Below are 18,970 nucleotides of genomic sequence, written 5' to 3' on the forward strand. Positions count from 1 at the left end.
TAGTGCAGAATAATGGCCCTGTGCGGATTTATCAGTGCCACAGACTAACTGGAAACTATGGGTTAGAATATAATCTAAAAGGCACAAGTTAATATGTTATATATTGCATACAAAATGGTTAATCATTCTATCTCTGTTTTAGAACCCGTTATATGAAGCAGGTAATGGATAAACAAAATATGCTCCATGCAGATATCATTTATATTGTTAAAGTATGTGTTTAGTCCAGTATGACAAATCCAAGATGGAATAATATATACATTTTACAGTGTGGACTAGGGTTGAGCGAAACGGATCGGTCAATTTCATAAGTCGGCGACTTTCGGCAAAGTCGGGTTTCGTGAAACCCGAGCCGATCCCAGCGTTAGATCGGCCATGCGGTCGGCGATCTTCGCGCCAAAGTCGTGTTTCGTATGACGCTTTAACCGCCAATTTTTCAGCCAATGAAGGAGTGTGGGCAGCGTGATGACATAGGTCTTGTCTTGCTTTCTGCGGCGTCACAGGGGGTGGGGGTATAAACGCCATCTTACCGTTTTGGATGTAGCGATTTACACAGTCCGAGGAATGTACTGATTTACACTCTGTCCGAGGAGAGAGAGAGAGAGAGAGAGAGAGAGAGAGAAAAATCCCCATTGACTTGCATTGGGTTTCGTGTTTGGGTTCCGTGTTTGGGCCGGCCCCCCGACTTTTCACAATAGTCGGACGATTTCACACAATCCGACTTTCGAGGAAGTCGGGTTTCATGAAACCCAACTCGATCCTAAGAAAGCAAAAGTCGCTCAACCCTAGTGTGGACTACCAGAAGTATATCAGAAGAATCTAAAGTATAACGAAAACAAAAATTATGAGACAGTCGGTCACAGAACCAAACCTTACACATTAATAAATAAAACTATAACAAGGCTCAACATGGTAAATTAAAATAATGGAATATTTAGAGAAAAGACTTCAAGCTAATTGTTTCATGGAGGCCAAATGGTGTAACTATAAAGTAACAATCCACTTGTTCTCCATTTGGAGGAATTTGAGCTTTAGATCTCCACCTTTAAAGTCCAGGTACACGTGATCGATCCCCCGCACCACCAGGCCTTTTTTTTACAGTTGTGATGATCACAAAAGTGCCTGGGGATGGTCTTCAATTTCTCAAAATCCTGACAATTATTTGCATTTTTAATATCTCTAATTTGTTATTGCGGATGTATCTTTAGGGTTCTGGTCATCATCCCTATATACACTGCTCAAAAAAAATAAAGGGAACACTAAAATACCACATCCTAGATATCACTGAATTAAATATTTCAGTTGCAACTCTTTATTCATTACATAGTGGAACGTGTTGAGAACAATAAAACATAAAAATGATCAATGTAAATCAAAATGAATATCCCATGGAGGTCTGGATTTGGATTGATACTCAAAATCAAAGTGGAAAATCAAATTACAGGAAATGCCTCAAGTCAAGGAAATGATGCTCAGTAGTGTGTGTGGCCTCCATGTGCCTGTATGACCTCCCTACGCCTGGGCATGCTCCTGATGAGGTGGCGGATGGTCTCCTGAGGGATCTCCTCCCAGACCTGAACTAAAACATCCGCCAACTCCTGGACAGTCTGTGTTGCAACGTGACGTTGGTTGATGGTGCGAGACATTATGTCCCAGATGTGTTCAATCGGATTCAGGTCTGGGGAAAGGGTGGGCTAGTCCATAGCTTCAACCTTCATCTTGCAGGAACTGCTGACACACTCTAGCCACATGAGGTCTGGTTTTGTCCTGCAATAGGGGGAACCCAGGGCCAACCGCACCAGCATATGGTCTCACAAGGGGTCTGAGGATCTCATCTCGGTACCTAATGACAGTCAGGCTATCTCTGGCGAGCACATGGAGGGCTGTGCGTCCCTCCAAAGAAATGTCACCCCACACCATTACTGACCCACTGCCAAACCGGTCATGCTGAAGGATGTTGCAGGCAGATCGCTCTCCACGGCGTCTCCAGACTCTGTCACGTCTGTCACATGTGCTCAGTGAGAACCTGCTTTCATCTGTGAAGAGCACAGGGTGCCAGTGGTGAATTTGCCAATCCTGGTGTTCTGTGGCAAATGCCAAACGTCCTGCAGTGTTGGGCTGTGAGCACAACCCCCATCTGTGGACGTTGGGCACTCAGACCCTCCTCAAGGAGTCGGTTTCTAACCGTTTGTGCAAACATATGCAAATTTTTGGTCTGCTGGAGGTCATTTTGCAGGGCTCTGGCAGCGTTCCTCCTTGCACAAAGGCTGAGGTAGCGGTCCTGCTGCTGGGCTGTTGCCCTCCTATGGCTCCATGTCTCCTTGTGTACTGGCCTGTCTCCTGGTAGTGCCTCCAGCCTCTGGACACTGCTGACAGACACAGCAAACCTTCTGGCCACAGCTCACATTGATGTGCCATCCTGGATGAGCTGCACTACCTGAGCCACTTGTGTGGGTTGTAGAGTCTGTCTCATGCTACCACGAGTGTGAAAGCACAACCAACATTCAAAAGTGACCAAAACATCAGCCAGAAAGCATTGGTACTGAGATGTGGTCTGTGGTCCCCACCTGCAGAACCACTCCTTTATTGAGTGTGTCTTGATAATTGCCAATAATTTCCATCTGTTGTCTATTCCATTTGCACAACAGCATGTGAAATTGATTTTTAAATGGACAGTTTGATTTCACAGAAGTTTGATTTACTTGGGAGTTATATTCTGTTGTTTAAGTGTTCCCTTTATTTTTTTGAGCAGTGCATATTACATTGCACGGGCAAGTGGCATGACATATGACTGCCTCAGTATTGCAAGAAATGTGATGGACAATCTTGAAGGTTTTATTTCCAGCTGAGTTATTGAAATTCAGATTCTTTGGAATGCATTTACAGACAGAACAAGAGATGCAAGGGAAAAAACTCCACTGTGGACCTTTACTACCAAACAATAAACTATTTGTTTTTGGGGAAACTTATTAACCTTTGCTGAGTATGTCCCCCAAATTATGTGATCTGCGCCAAGTCATTAGTGGTACCTGAGTTACCGTATTTTTCAGACTATAAGATGCACCCAGGTTTTAGAAGTGGAAAATAGGGAAAAAATATTTGAAGCAAAAAAGGTGGTAAAATATTTAATAACATACTATTATATGGGTTGTTATATAATAGTATGTTATTATGTTGGAAGCTACGGGACCAGTGTGGTGTCTGTGGAGTACTATATGAAGATGCTGGAGGGTGAGTATAAGAATGGGGGCACAGGGCTTATATTAAAATCACCACTCCAGCACTGAAAAATAACACTGGAGTGCTGTTTTAAGAACCCATGGGAGAACTATAACTCCCAGCATGTCCTGCAGATCCTATGGCATGCTGGGAGTTATAGTTCACCACAGGAGTGGCAGAGTGCTTTATTGTGTGTTGTAAAGACTAACCTTTTAATTGTGGCAGCCAGCCAGCTGTGGTGAGGTAAAATGCTGGAGCATCCCATCCCATGACACCACAGAGCGCTCCCTGCCTCTCCACAGCACAGGAGGAAGCTTGCAGATTGTAGTGTGGTGTCTGCAGGACCTGTGATGACATAAGAGGGAGGGCTCTGTGCTGCCATGTGATGCTCCAGCCCACCCTCTTCATGACATCACACAGGTCCTTGTGCTGCAGCACTCAGCACAGCCCTGGCAGGCAGGTATGCAGCGATCTTGTGTCTCCCCTCTGGCCCCTGCCTCCTCCTCCACCAGACACACAGATCTCCCCAGCAGCTGCAGGAATCCAGTGCTGGGGAAACCATGTGTGTCCCTGTGAAGGAGTATTCATTTGCTGCTCCCAGCTCACCACTCAGCTGACAGGTGGGCGGGGAAGCAACTAATGAATATTCACTGCACTTTAATGATCGGGACCATGTGGTTTCCCCAGGGCTGAGTCCTGAAGCCCGGCAGGGACATTTTTCTGCCTCCTGCCTCCCAGTGCAATCCCACTCGCTGCTGCCCCCTCCCCATGTTACATCCCTACCATAAGACGCACCCACACTTTCCTCCCAATTTTGGAGGGAAAAAAGTGCGTCTTATGGTCAGAAAAATACGGTAATTAATGTTTAAGATCACTGTCCATTAAAAGAGTGGACCAATGTCTGGAAAGGATGTTTTTCATCTGGGTCCAACTAGAGTTAAATGTGGTAATGAAGCGAGGTTCACTATCTGTAGTAAATCGTTCACTTTTATGATTGGATTTATAAAGCAGAAGGGATAGTCTATTAGAGTCAGCTGCTCTTTCGAGTCCTCTTTCTTTGAATCTCAAAGCCAAATCATCAGCTTGTCTATAGAAAGCTGTATTGTTTGAGCAAATTCTTCTGGCCCTAAGGAATTGACTAATGGACATAGATTGTTTTAGTTTAGGAAGATGTGAAGAACTGGCATGCAGGAGAGCATTAGTTGCTGTACTTGTGCTAAAGATGTCAGTTCCTACAGTACCATCCTTATTTCTTACAGGTATGACACCCAGGAATCCACCTGTGACCTACTACATCTCCAGGTCAATTTAATGTTGAGGTCATTATTGTTTAGATGGTTTAAAAAGTCTTCCAAGTGTGACGTGGAGCCCTGCCAGATAAAGAATACATCATCTATATATTAGATATGAGGCTTTCATAACCAAATGTGACATTGTCCCTTTCCCATAGTCCCAGGAAAAGGTTGATGCATGAGGGCGCACATGTGGCCTCCATCACCATTTTCTGGAGCTGTAGGAAGGGACAGTCCTTGAATATAAAGAAAATATGAGTTAATATGATTTGCAACAGACATGATGAACTCTATCAGATCTGTGTTAAGATTGGTCATGTTCAGAAAGAAATGTGCAGCTCAAGGATTTGCTCACACAACACAAATGGAGACCAAGTGGATGGTTACTTTAAATATAGTTACACCATTTGGCTTCAATGAAACTTAGTTTCAAGTCTTTTCTCTAAATATTACGTTATTTTAATTTACCATGTCAGGCTTTGTTATAATTTTGCTTATTAATGTTTAAGGTACGGTTCTGCGACTGACGGTCTAATAATTTTTGTTTTTGTTATACTTTGGATTCTTCTGTTATGCCTTTCCTCAGATTGGATGCTGCTTTGAATTCTGGTCCCCTTATAAAAAATTAACACTCAAGAGTGAGACCTATATGGAGAAAAGGTTCACCATTAACTATAGAATACAGCAATAGTTAATTCAGACCATAAGTGGGACGCTGTCTCCACCTAGTGCTGTTTAAAAGTAGATACTGATCACATAGATATTTTTAAATGGGGGTTATCTAGTACCATGCAAAATAGATAGCTATACAGCCTTACTGAAATTACAATGGACATCCATCGGTCATGAAATGTTATGCGCCAAATACAATAATCAAATAAATAGAGTAAATAAGGTGTTAGTGCTTTTGGCCAATCTTTCATTTAGTGGAGCAAACAAAGGGACACATGAGTGTCAAAGTCCAAAGATAATAGATGTAAAATAAAAACACTTTAGAAGACAAGACAAGCACTTATATTTGCCTGATTAGCCCCTATGATGTGGTTCGCTTAATGCTTCCTCAGAAAGTGTGTACTAAGTAGATAAATGGGAGGTATTTATGTACCAGTGCATCCTATCAGCAGCATTGTTACTGGGAAGCAGCTGTGTAGTGGCACTCACAGGGGGGAGTCAGCATGTGTGAAATCGTCCGACTATTGTGAAAAGTCGGGGGGCCGACCCAAACACGAAACCCAATGCAAGTCAATGGGGATTTTTTTTTTTCTCTCTCTCTCCTCGGACAGAGTGTAAATCAGTACATTCCTCGGACTGTGTAAATCGCTACATCCAAAACGGTAAGATGGCGTTTATACCCTCACCCCCTGTGACGCCGCAGAAAGCAAGACAAGACCTATGTCATCACGCTGCCCACACTCCTTCATTGGCTGAAAAATTGGCGGTTAAAGCGTCATACGAAACACGACTTTGGCGCGAAGATCGCCGACTGCATGGCCGATCTAACGCTGGGATCGGCTCGGGTTTCACTAAACCCGACTTTGCCGAAAGTCGCCGACTTATGAAATTGACCGATCCGTTTCGCTCAACCCTAGTCAGCATCATAGCTCCCCCCGGGCGTGCCGTTCAGGCCGCACACTGACACGCCCACCCTTATACCACGAGGTGGTGTAAGGACGCCCAGGATCACGCCATGGGTGGGAGATGACACGAGATGCTCCTCCTTGCACAAAGTCTGAGGTAGCGGTACTGCTGCTGGGTTATTGCCCTCCTACGGCCCCCTCCATGTCTCCTGGTGTACTGGCCTGTCTCCTGGTAGCGCCTCCAGCCTCTGGACACTACGCTGACAGACACAGCAAACCTTCTTGCCACAGCTCGCATTGATGTGCCATCCTGGATGAGCTGCACTACCTGAACCACTTGTGTGGGTTGTAGAGTCCGACTCATGCTACCACAAGTGTGAAAGCACAACCAACATTCAAAAGTGACCAAAACATCAGCCAGAAAGCATTGGGACTGAGATGTGGTCTGTGGTCCCCACCTGCAGAACCACTCCTTTATTGTGTCTTGATAATTGCCAATAATTTCCATCTGTTGTCTATTTGCACAACAGCATGTGAAATTGATTGTCAAACAGTGTTGCTTCCTAAGTGGACAGTTTGATTTCACAGAAGTTTGATTTACTTGGAGTTATATTCTGTTCTTTAAGTGTCCCCTTTATTTGTTTGAGCAGTGTATTTAAAAAAAAACAAACAAAAAACGTTGATTAGGAAGGTTCAGCTCAGTGCACCTTTACACTCCATCAGTTTATATACTGTGTATTTCTCAGACTGTGATTGCACAACGACCATGAAGGAGTCAGCAGAGCACAGTGTGGTGGCAAGCTTTCATCATTGCTTCCTCCTGACAGCATCCACTACCACCAGGGCCGCCATCAGGGCATCACTAACCTTACTGGTGTAAGGGGCCCGTGAGCAGAAGCAAAGGAGGGGCCCGGACTGTCTGAGACGCTGGCAGTTTGTAGCCCGATCGGAGCCCATCCTCTTTTGCTTCTCCTCATCGGGCCCCAGGGGCAGCATCAGTCATCATCTTTATTTGCTAACACAGCTAGGCACACATGCAGGATGTATAAACACAGCCATGCATGGTGTGTGCCTGTGAAGCTCCTCACCACTTCCTGGACCTCCTCGGCTCAGGGACAAGAGAGGTTTCCCTTTGTGTGCAGAGCAATGTACAGCGTCCATGGCAACGAGCAAGAAAGGGAAGAGATGGGTGGAGCCAGGTATGTAGGGGAAGGGGAATGAGACAGTGCTTATGAGAGGTTGATACACAGTACTGGGGAGAGGGAAGTAACGTTCCTGAGGAGAGGGGAATTTAATATGCAAATTGCCTCTTCAGCGATCCTACAAGTCATAATCAACCCTTTAACGAGTCGTGCAATATGACTTCGGATAAAAGCCAAATCAGTATCTCAATTTGCAGACACGGTGTTTCGGGCTGTTGGCCCACATCAGTGCGAAGAATGAGAACTAATTTGGCTAGGTGAGAGGCTCTGGACTGGGGTCTAAGGAGTAAGGTTTCTCCTTGTGGAGAGTGGTATACCAGCTCTGGCTTGTCAAGGTAAAGAGGCTTATTCGCTGTGCAATGCTCCTCTGGGAAATTTAATATGCAAATTGCCTCTTCAGAGAAAAAAAAAAGGACTTAAACTCTATAGTGCCACCTGTTGGAAGTAGCGATCCTACAAGTCACAATCAACCCTTTAACGAGTCGTGCAATATGAGGAGAGGGGAGAAACCTGACACCACTTTCCCCTGCATGGCTGCTATTCACACACAGGAGCCCCCTCCCTCCTTTAATGCTTCCAGCAGCTCAACAGTAGGGACAGGGAGGTGTGCATGACTGATAAGAGGGCTCCCTGTGCTGCTGATTCCTGACTACATGATCCCCCCATTTCCTGTCCTCTATGAAGAGTGAGCATATATATTTGTATACAGCGTGTATAGTGTGTGCAGGTTATGTAATAATAATCTTTATTTTTATATAGCGCTAACAATCCACAGCGCTTTACAGGTTGCACACATTATGTGAGTATACATGTGAAGAGCTTTTAACAAGGCAATACTGGTTTATGGGGCACTTCTGCTCACCGGGCCCCAGCGGCAGGATTCTGTCAGTGCAGTAACTGAACCTGCGTCCAAGACGCAGGTTCAGTTAAAACCTATTGCCATGCAGGCCTACACTGCAATACTTAAAAGCCGCCAGCCAGTCAGAGGCAGGCAGCTGACATGAGCATGCACATCACCAACATATGACGTCATTGTCATTTGCCGTCGAGTCCACACTTGAAATGACTGAAGGGGACTTCGCCTCTGGACCGCAGACAGGTGAGGAGAAAGTTTATTTTTTTATTTTATTGAAAGCGGCAAACCCCAATGTTTTGATGGCAAGATGGAGACAGATGGGGAAGGAACATGGTGCAGGATGGAGACAGATGGCGAAGGGACAGGAACATGGGGCAGGATGGAGACACATGATGCAGGATCATGGGGCAGGATCATGGGACAGGATGGAGATAGATGGGGCAGCTATGGAGACACATGTGGCAGGATGGAGACACGTGGTGCAGGATCATGGGACATGGAGACATATGGGGCAGGATGGGACATCACATGGGGGCAGAATGGACATTCATGAGGCCAGGATGGGAGAACATACTGCTGGACCAGGAATGAGACACAAGGGTACTATGATGGGGGATATTACTCTAGGGGCTAATTAAGGGATATTATTACTGCAGTAATGTATTTTTTTTTTTTTTGAAGGATTCCGTTTTCAATGGGGGGTCGAGTTACTGTGCAGAGCGACAATATGTCGCCTTTTTTCTTCATCTGGTGTAGTGTAGAAGTTGGGAAAAGACTAAGCAATGTGCTCTGCAAGCGGTGCTCTAGATAACTTATTTCCTGCAGAAACGAGTTCTGGCTGGAAGAAGTGATGGCGGTTAGTGATGAGCAAATATACTCGTTACTCGAGATTTCCCGAGCATGCTCGGGGGTCCTCCGAGTATTTTTTTTAGTGCTCGGAGATTTAGTTTTCCTCGCCACAGCTGAATGATTTACATCTCTTAGCCAGCTTGATTACATGTGGGGATTCCCTAGCAACAAGGCAACCCCCACATGTAATCAAGCTGGCTAACAGATGTAAATCATTCAGCTGCGGCGATGAAAACTAAATCTCCGCGCACTAAAAAAATAATACTCGGGACGTCACCCGAGTGTGCTCGGCAAATCTAGAGTAACGAGTATATTCGCTCATCACTAATGGCGGTCTGTGCTGAAGATAAAAAGCAAAGATGAAGGACTTCACCTAGAGACATCGCTGGTGAGTCAGTGTATTGCATGTACACGCACAATATACACTGTATATTATATTCCTGTGTATAATATCACCAGTGATCATTGTATTACCTGTACACTATATACAGAGCTCCTGTGTACAATATCACCAGTGATCACTATTACCTGTACACTATATACAGAGCTCCTGTGTATGTCACTGGTGATAACTGTATTACCTGTGCACTATATACAGCGCTTGTGTGTATAATGTCACTGGTGATCACTGTATTACCTGTACACTGACACTATATACAGAGCTCCTATGTATGTCACCGGTGATCACTGTATTACCTATACATGGAGCACAGAGCTCCTGTGTAGGTCACTGTATTACCTATACACTATATACATATCTCCTGTCTATAATGTCAGTGATCACTGTATTACCTGTACACTATATACAGAGCTCTTATGTATAATGTCACTGGTGATCACTATTACCCGTACACTAAATATAGCGCTTGTGTGTATATTGTCACTAAGTGCAGATCTCCTGTGTATAATGTCACTTACAGTGATATTAGTATTGTGTTTTTCTACTAATGATCAGTATTGCAGTATTCGGTCACTATGGTGGTAATATGTGGTCTGGTCATGATGTGGCGGTATTTGTTCCTTGTATGTAATATTATTCGGTCACTGTGGTGGTAATATGTGGTCTGGCTATGGTGTGACGGTATTAGTCCCCTGTATGTGGTATTATTTGGTCGCTATGTGGTGGTAATATATGGCCTGGTCATGGTGCGGCGGTATTTGTTCCTTGTATGTGATATTATTGGTCATTCTAAGAATTGAAAAATAAATAAAAATATACCTAGAGATTATCGAATGTTTTAGCAAATGTATAATAAGTTACAGTAGAGTAGGGCACAGCCAGAGGAGTCTACCTTGTCGTAGTGGCGGATTAAAACATCTTTTGGCCAAAACAAAAGCTGCTGTGTATGTGACCTGGTGATTGGAACTGTTAATGTGTGATTGGTGAGGTTGTGGTGCTGAAGTGGAGTTTTTCCAAGAGTGGGTGGCGGGACTTGTGGACGGTTCGAGGCGTGGAGGTGGAGCTGGGGCGGAGCCTGAGCGGAGTCTCAAGGGTGCCCCAAAAAATTTGCCAGTATGGGGCCCTGAAATTCCTAGTGGCAGCCCAGGCCACTGCTCTATACCAAGTTGGTGGAGAGGATAAAGTGAACACAGGAGGAGTCTGTAACCAATCCTCTCTAGGTGTAGGAAGCATCGTCAGCTGTCAGAAGGCAATGATGAAAGGTGGGCCTGCTTCGTACTGTGTGCGCACTGTTGACTTCTTCATAGTCAGTGTGCACAAGCAACACCATTGTTAGGGTTAAGGCAGAGCTCATTTTGGTCAACAGGGTGCTATCAATTATAATTAGGCAAACTATGCAAATTGAGAAGGTGTAAATATTCATGGAAGCCCCATCATTTGCATATGGAATAAAATTAGTTTTAAAAGTATTTACAGCAATGAAGTATATACTGCAGATACAATATTATATCCCCCTATATAAAAAGTTTAATTACCTTCATTTGCATTTTGAGGTTAGCAGACTCCCTTTAACAATCTTTATTTAACAAACCTCTTCAAAGGAGTGTGGGACATCTAGGTTATAACCACAGAGAAGCAGCACAATTATGCAAAGTAAAACAAAAAAACAACCTAAGAATTATCGCTAATTTTTTGAGTGGTTATAGAAGGAAGTATATTCTATATGTGTAAAAAAACTGGAACCTGATTACACAGTTTGCAATATAACAGCTTTACATTAAACATCCCATGACTTTATTACATCGTAAAAAGTACAATTTCATCCTGTATTTGTTATGTACATCATTTGTGTTGTCTGTATAGATTTCTTAGAACAATGGATTACAATGCCTCTTAGCCAGAGACTTTCAGGACACAAAATACATGGCAGACAGTGAAATTACATGCAACTATCTTAATTTTAATCTTCAAAAGATACATGAAGACTGAAGAGAAAAAAAAAGGGAAAAATAAAACAATGGCCATTAAGAACGGTCTACAATGAACGTGAATGGACAATGGTATGGGAAAATCTAAAAATGACATCTCAAGATACACAGCTGAACGCAGATGTAAACTTTTTTTTATATTTGCTGATCCATAATAATTTTGTAGAGGATCGCTAGCAATACAGTGGGTTAAAAAAAAACATAAGTGGGGCCAATTATACTCATTTGTGGGGACATCTTTTACAGAGTTTAAAATACAGTTCCACATTTAAAAAGTTAAATGTCTGCAAACACTCGGAATAATTTACTAGTTCGCCGAAATGACCTTTTCTCATTGCAGCATTCTGGCTAAGTACATATGTAATGTTACGGTCTCAGTCCATGTTTACACCTCTTGTAGTCATCTTCGTCCTCTAATAAGAGAAGCTGCCCACTCGACAGTGTGCAAACGTGGCTCTGAGCGCCACACTGTGCAAGCACGGGATTCTAGTGACGGCACAACCAGAGAACTCAATCAAATGGAGGGGGCTGCGACGCCCGTGACTGAACAGAAAATTAAGCACACCCTTATGACTAAATGAGCAGGTACGATCTAACTATATTGCGTTTTTCACATCATTAGACCACAGTTTTTAATGAAACAACGCACTGGGGACAGTTTAGAAGCTAGAAATGATGTGACCGGTTCCCTCTAAAAAAGGAAATGAAACCATACACATCTGTGGCATCTGTCATTTTGACAAAGTTGGGAAAAAAACACTTGTGACTAGTGGAATGGAAGGCTGAAACTGACCATCATCAGCTGATTGGCTGCAGTGGTCATACGACACCCCCTACCAAGGAGAGCGGCAGGTGACAATGTGGAGTGCAGAGCAGTGACACAGGCCAGGTAGCAGTGTATTAATTTCTTATTTTCCCACCAACTAGAAATGGTGCAAATCAATTTGCAGGATCCAGTCTAGAGGCCATGTATGCAATCTATGGTCATTGGTTGGGAGTCCTGAGATCTACCAGCATCCGCGGCTATTCTTTGGATTAGCTAGCCTGGTCTGACGTCACGCTACAATGACGTTGCACCAGGTCGACTTGTCAAAAGAAGAGCTGCGGATACAATCAGGTAAGAGGCAATTCTCAGGGCTCTCGTCCAGAGACCACAGATTACAGATCCGGCCTCTGTACTAGGTCCTGCAATCGGTCCACATTATCTCCAACACCAATCTGTACCCATTTAGAATGTGTTTTAAAGTAGTGGACAACCCATTTATGTATTTGAAAGGGTCACTTCTTAAATGTGTTGTGTATCCTGATAGAAATCTGTTATACTCTACTCATTTTGAGTCCATCTGTTTACTTCCACGGGTTGTGCTTTCTGGAACCATGGTCCTCTTTGTTTGCCACAATTTGCATTATCCCAGTCTAGTCATTATGAAGGAAAGAGGCGAGGTTTGGAGAACATAAGTGTATATTCAAAGAAAATGAGACTAATGTTTTATACAAGGAATGTCCAAGCACAAACAACGGCTCTCACACACACATTCATCTGAAATAGGACTGGGATGACCGGATATATACTTGCAATGTAAGAACACATTACATATTCTATCACGCTGGTCTTTCTTTATAAAGTGTCTTTACAGTGTACAGAGTTCATTAGAATTGATCGATTGTTGAACTGATGATCACTATGGATAGACAATCAATCCGGAGGAGATGGGGAGAAGCTCGCTTATTCTAGATTTCATCCACTGTGATGTATTTCATCAGTGTCTTTTAATTGTAGAAGAATTAAGTCTCTTAAATAAAAGCGGCAGCGAGATCCATGCCAGCGCCATTGCAAGTTCATTTGTACATCTCACACAGTTCTTCGCCAAGGGATCAGTTGACTTGTGAGACTGGTGACGTTTCAGCGGGCCGAGGAGTGGACAGGAGGGGTACAGGAGAGGTAGCTTCTATTAAAGCAGGATTAAGGATGATTGGCAGCGACATTGGTGGAACTCCCACCTGCAAATGGGAAGTCAAGGGGTGCAAAATAAGAGGAGACTGAGATATAGGGGGATGTACATCTGTCACAGGGCTCATCCTCATCGGAGTACAGGAAGGACTGGATCCTGGTACTGTTGATAGTCCTGGGCTTGTAGAGTCAGAGTCTGTAACAGAAACACATGGGTAATTCTTACTATAAAGATCATTATAAAGATCCACTTTAAAGGGAACCTGTCACCCCCAAAATCGAAGATGAGCTAAGCCCATCAGCATCAGGGGCTAATCTACAGCATTCTGTAATGCTGTAGATAAGCCCCCGGATGTATCCTGAAAGATAAGAAAAAGAGGTTATATTATACTCACCTGGGGGGGGGGGGGCAGTCTGGTCCTATGGACGTCGCGGTCCGGGACCTCCTATCTTCATAGGATGATGTCCTCTTCTTGTCTTCACGCTGCGGCACCGGCGCAGGCGTAGTTTGTCTGCCCTGTTGAGGGCAGAGCAAAGTACTGCAGTGCGCATGCGCTGGGCCTCTCTGACCTTTCCTGGCACCTGCGCACTGCAGTACTTTGCTCTGCCCTCAACAGGGCAGACAAAATAAACCTGTGCCGGAGCGACAGTGTGAAGAAAAGAAGAGGACATCATTGTAAGAAGATGGGAGGCGCTGGACCGGACCGCAGCGGAACCGCCCCTGGGAGAGTATAATCTAACCTCTTTTTCTTACCTTTCAGGATACATCGGGGGCTTATCTACAGCATTACAGAATGCTGTAGATAAGCCCCTGATGCCGGTGGGCTTAGCTCATCTTCGATTTTGGGGGTGACAGGTTCCCTTTAAGAAGAAACCTTCATGTGCCTACATACACTGCTTGGGCATACAACAAGTGCTCTAGTGCATCATTCTAGTTTTACTTTCCTGCACATAGACAGTTTCGCATTAACCCCATAGTGACCGAATCAGCTTTGACCTTAATGACCAAGCCAATTTTTACAATTCTGAGCACTCTCACTTTATGAAGTTAGAACTCTGGAACGCTTCAATGGATTCCACTGATTCTGAGACTGTTTTTTAGTGACATACTGTACTTCATGTTAGTGGTAAAATTTCTTCGATAGGACTTGCGTATATTTATGAAAAACACGGAAATATGGCAAAAGTTTTGAAAACTTTGCAATTTTCAAACTTTTAATTTTTGTGCTCTTAAATCAGAGAGTGGTGTCACACAAAATAGTTAAATAAAATTTCCCACAAGTCAACTTTACATCAGCACCATTTTTTAAACAATTTTTTTGTTAGGACGTTATGGTTAGAAGTTGACCAGCGATTTCTCATTTTTACAACAAAATTTACAAAACTTTTTTTTTACGGACCACCTCACATTTGAAGTGAGCTTGGGGGAGTCAATATGACAAAAAATACCCAAAAGTGACACCATTTTAAAAACTGCATCCCTCAAGGTGCCCAAAACCACATTCAAGAAGTTTGTTAACCCTTCAGGTGTTCAAGAGAACTAAAACCATGTGGAAGGAAAAAATGAATATTTTACTTTTTTTTTTAACACAAAAAATTTAACTTTAGACCAAAACTTTTTTTTTTCACAATAGAATGAGAAAATGGGCCACAAAATTTGTTGCACCCTAACCGCAACATCACAACCGTAACCTCAACACAACCCTAATCCCTAGTCCCAACTCTAACCCTAACCTCAACTCTAACCCTAACACTAGCCCAACCCCAACCTTAGCCCCCAACCCTAACTGCAAAGAATGGATTTTTTTTTTACCTAACTAAAGGGGTGACAAAGGGGGGTTTGATTTACTACTTTTTTATTTTTATCACTGTGATCGGGTCAATCACAGTGATCCAAATGAACCAATAGGAAAAATCTCCTATTGTTGCCGGGTACTGGCCGGCAGATCTCGGCAGGTCCACTGCGCATGCGCCAACCATTTTCTTCCAGGAAGATGACGCGGAGGACCTGGGTACGGAGCTGGAGGGTCTGGGGATGGCAGATGTACCGGCTGGGGGCTCTATACACTTATTTCTCAGCGCTGTTAAAAAGCGGCGCTGAGGAATAAGGCCCCTTAACTGCCGCTGTTAAAAGGCATATCGGCGGTCGTTAAATTACACAATGGATGAAAATATTCACTCACCAGGCTATGACCACAATGTGGTCTGCAATATCGCCACAATTTAATTTCAATGCTTGTTCTTACTGAAAACCTGACATACACTGCTGTGCCAATTTTTGCTAATTGGTAGATACGATTTTGTGACTCTTGGTATTTTTACCAGTCTTGACCAGCTGCCGCATCATTTTTTTTCTTAAACTTGACAGATGCTACCTGGGCATGGCTAAGAAAAGCCAACAAATTCAACATAAGTCACACCCCAACTAGAGCACATTTAGTGCGGTGGTGCATGGCATTTGGAAGGTGCGCCAAACTCATTAGGAGTCTTAAGTGTGTGCCTCTTCATAAATATGGCACATATTGATCCAGTGTACTCTCCATCTGACTGGCAAACAAAGTTCCAGTCTTGATAAATTGGGACTTTTGATAACGAAAACCTTAGCACTCAGATGTCAATTTAGTCCTAATTTTCAGAGATCTACCCCCTGAAAAGATTCTAAATTGTTACTTTCATAAGTAGTTTTTGACAGCCAACAGGTCCTCTAATAATATTTTGATTTACAACTCTGGGGCTTATATTGATTATTCCTGGTGCCAACTTTATAACTTACCTTGATTTTACGGTCTGTTAGCGCAAGTTTTATACATTTTATAGTCATGTGTAATATGCTGGCCACATGTAAATGACAAATATGAAACGTCATAGCAAGTGATACTTGTTTGACTGAGTCTACGGCTGAAGATGCACAGCCAGCCGTGACTGACTACATTATATAGATGTCCTGGTAAAGGTCAGATGTGCTTTTTAACATTACCAGAATGTGATGGTTCTGATGGCCTCTCTGGCTGCACAGTTTGGGCGACAGGTTTGGACTCCGAGGCGGCAGGGGCTAGAGTGGAGGCAGTTAGTGTTTTCTGAGGATGTGGTTCAGTTGCAGCTACATGAGGAGGATCTGAATAAGTGAAAAGAAAAATCATTTGAATGTATCAGTACAGTAAAAGAAAAGATATTTAGCTGTTTACATGAGGGATTGTCTCGTCAGATTAATGGCTTAATATGAAAGACTCTTCTAAATGTGGATTATTTACACCCTGCTAGTATCAAATGAAACCTAGTTCTATTACGTTAGTATGCAGAATATGATAAATTCATACAGTTACTGAAGTAAAGTCCAGAGCACTCCTTTATTCGGAACTTCATTCAAATTGCACCTACCAAGACGCCCCCAAACACAATTGGTACAAGAAGGCAAATGGCATCACGGATTTTGTTTTTAATCCTGCTGACATTGCCCTAGTTTGGAAACTATTCATACTAAGCACAGCCAACACCCCGAAACATGCTGACATTCATCAATGTCAGACTGCTTAAAAAGTGCATAAGGATAGGGATCACTGGCATCAGTGCATTGGATAAATATATTCCTGCATGGGAGCCAGGACTTCTCCATCTCGAATGTTTATTCTACACACAGCTCTATAACACCATTCAGACACATCTATACTGGGATCTAACACAATATATACCTTGTATTACTGTCTGTTTGAAAAGCTCCTCTTTTAGCCTGGGTAAGAAGCAGTCTATCCTCTCCCATGTGATCTCCCATAGATCTGAATATCCAGTTCGTGAATCAGCGCTATGGAAAATGCCAGCTGTGTCCATTACTAGCAGCATATTCTTCAAGGATTCAGGTATTGCTTCCAACTGAAAAAAAAAATATCACAGTAATTACATCCCAATTCTTCATGGATGTTCTACGTGTTGTTGGAGAATCTAGAGCCATCTTTGTAACCTTTGACATGATCGCTCACTGCCCTCCCCTTCTGGCTCTATGCTCACATCACTGCCATTAGGCTAGCAGATTGCCAGTTACAGTATATAGTATAGTATACAGTGTGTTTGCCGTACAATGTCATAAGGTCAGGATTCAGTAAGACATTGCTATATCCTCAACTCCAGCCTGACACAAAACTGTCAGCAATAACTTAAGAGGAATGTTCTCACAGAAATGGAGAGAGCCGACCATGATTGACCACCTATCCACGGATCATAGCATGTGACAAGGCGCAGTCAACACAAAGTGAAAGGAAAATTTACATTTAATTTTCTTAAGAAGTAACAGAGGAACATGGGCACCACAATTTGATCAATTTCACATGCAATTTCTCCTGCATGCAGCATATGTGGTGGGAAATGTGGTTTGGCTCGTACGGCAGAGATTGGAAGGGATGGAGCGTTATTTTACTTTGGAGCATGGATATTCCTAAAATAGTTACCATTTGCAGAGGCCTTGAAGTTCCAAAACCGTAAAAAACTGTTTAATTTTTTTTTTTAGTTATACCCCTTTGGAAATTCCTACACAGGTGTAATGACTATTTTGACCTCAAAGGTATTTTTCAGAAATAAGTACGCAGTTCGTGCGGCAGAATGAAAATTGCAAATATATCAGCTTAGTTCCCTATACATTGTACCCAGCTTGTGCTTCTGCTGACACGCAGCCTGTATTTACAGGAAAGCCAAACATGTGGCTGATAACTGCAGTTAGGGCACAGTGCAGGGTTCAGAATGGATAGGGGGCAGTTTGATTTTGGGAGCAGAAGTTTTGATGGATTTTTGGGGTGCCATATCACTATTCCTGTAGCCTTTTATTTTTACAGTGATGGATGCTGGACCTCAGTGGGGACATTTTTTCCGGAGTGAGTTGATATGTTTATTGTTATCATTTTGGGGTATACGGGCTGTGGAGTCGGTGTCCATATTGGTGGAATCTGAGTTTGTATAAAGTGGACCGACTTAGACTCCTAAAATATATAATAAATTGGGTTCAGTAGTTCAGTGCAGCATATGCTGTAAATTCTTTAATAAGAACTTGGGAAAGTTATGAAATGTCCTCCAAATTGTCTGTGCTGTTCCTGATCTAAGGATCTCGGCTTTTAGTGGAGATGAATCTGTGCTGCACTTCCAACTAAATCCCAAAAAACAAGATTCAGCTGGAACCCCGATAGAGCCACTCACTGTAATGGGGCAAATGGAGTCACTGTGGACTGTGCCTCTGTTCCGGCGGGGTCTTGTCTTTGTAAGTTTGCACTAAATCATTTTGTGCACATCAAAAGATTTATTTCTACAACAGAGGCCATGAGCAGTCCAAAGTGACTCCATCTGCCTCATTATAGTGAACGGTTCATCAGAATCACTTTTTTCACGGCTAAATGTTCAGCTTTTTTTTTCTTTACATTTACACAAATAATATTTTTTTACTTTTTTCCTTGGTCTCACTATGGAACTTGAATATTTTACACTTCGATAGCTGTTCTAAGACACTGCAATGCTGCTGCCATTTTTGACAGTAGCATCTAAGAACAAAGATTGTGGCGGCTGCAGCAGGGTGCCAGTTGTAATATGCAGCTGACGCCCACTCAGCCCGTACCCGCTGGGGGGGTGCGACACTTGTTCCTCAGTGCTGTAAATAGGTG

At 43.2% G+C, this 18,970-nt stretch overlaps 1 protein-coding gene across 7 annotated transcripts in view; it reads right to left on the reverse strand.

Moving 5' to 3' along the window:
• Window positions 1–11,166: 11,166 nt before the first annotated feature.
• Window positions 11,167–18,970, reverse strand: part of GBF1 (golgi brefeldin A resistant guanine nucleotide exchange factor 1) — a 319,690-nt gene continuing 311,886 nt past the window's right edge. For all 7 annotated transcript variants that reach the window (XM_077259202.1, XM_077259204.1, XM_077259201.1 and 4 more), the window contains 3 exons: window positions 17,024–17,201; window positions 16,312–16,449; window positions 11,167–13,530 (listed from right to left, as the gene is read on the reverse strand). In XM_077259202.1, the coding sequence (XP_077115317.1) occupies window positions 13,259–13,530; window positions 16,312–16,449; window positions 17,024–17,201 (588 nt within the window). In that variant the 3' untranslated portion in view covers window positions 11,167–13,258. The remainder of the gene's footprint in view (window positions 13,531–16,311; window positions 16,450–17,023; window positions 17,202–18,970) is intronic.

Source organism: Ranitomeya variabilis, chromosome 4 (genome assembly GCF_051348905.1).
Source record: "Ranitomeya variabilis isolate aRanVar5 chromosome 4, aRanVar5.hap1, whole genome shotgun sequence".
Taxonomy (NCBI): domain Eukaryota; kingdom Metazoa; phylum Chordata; class Amphibia; order Anura; family Dendrobatidae; genus Ranitomeya; species Ranitomeya variabilis.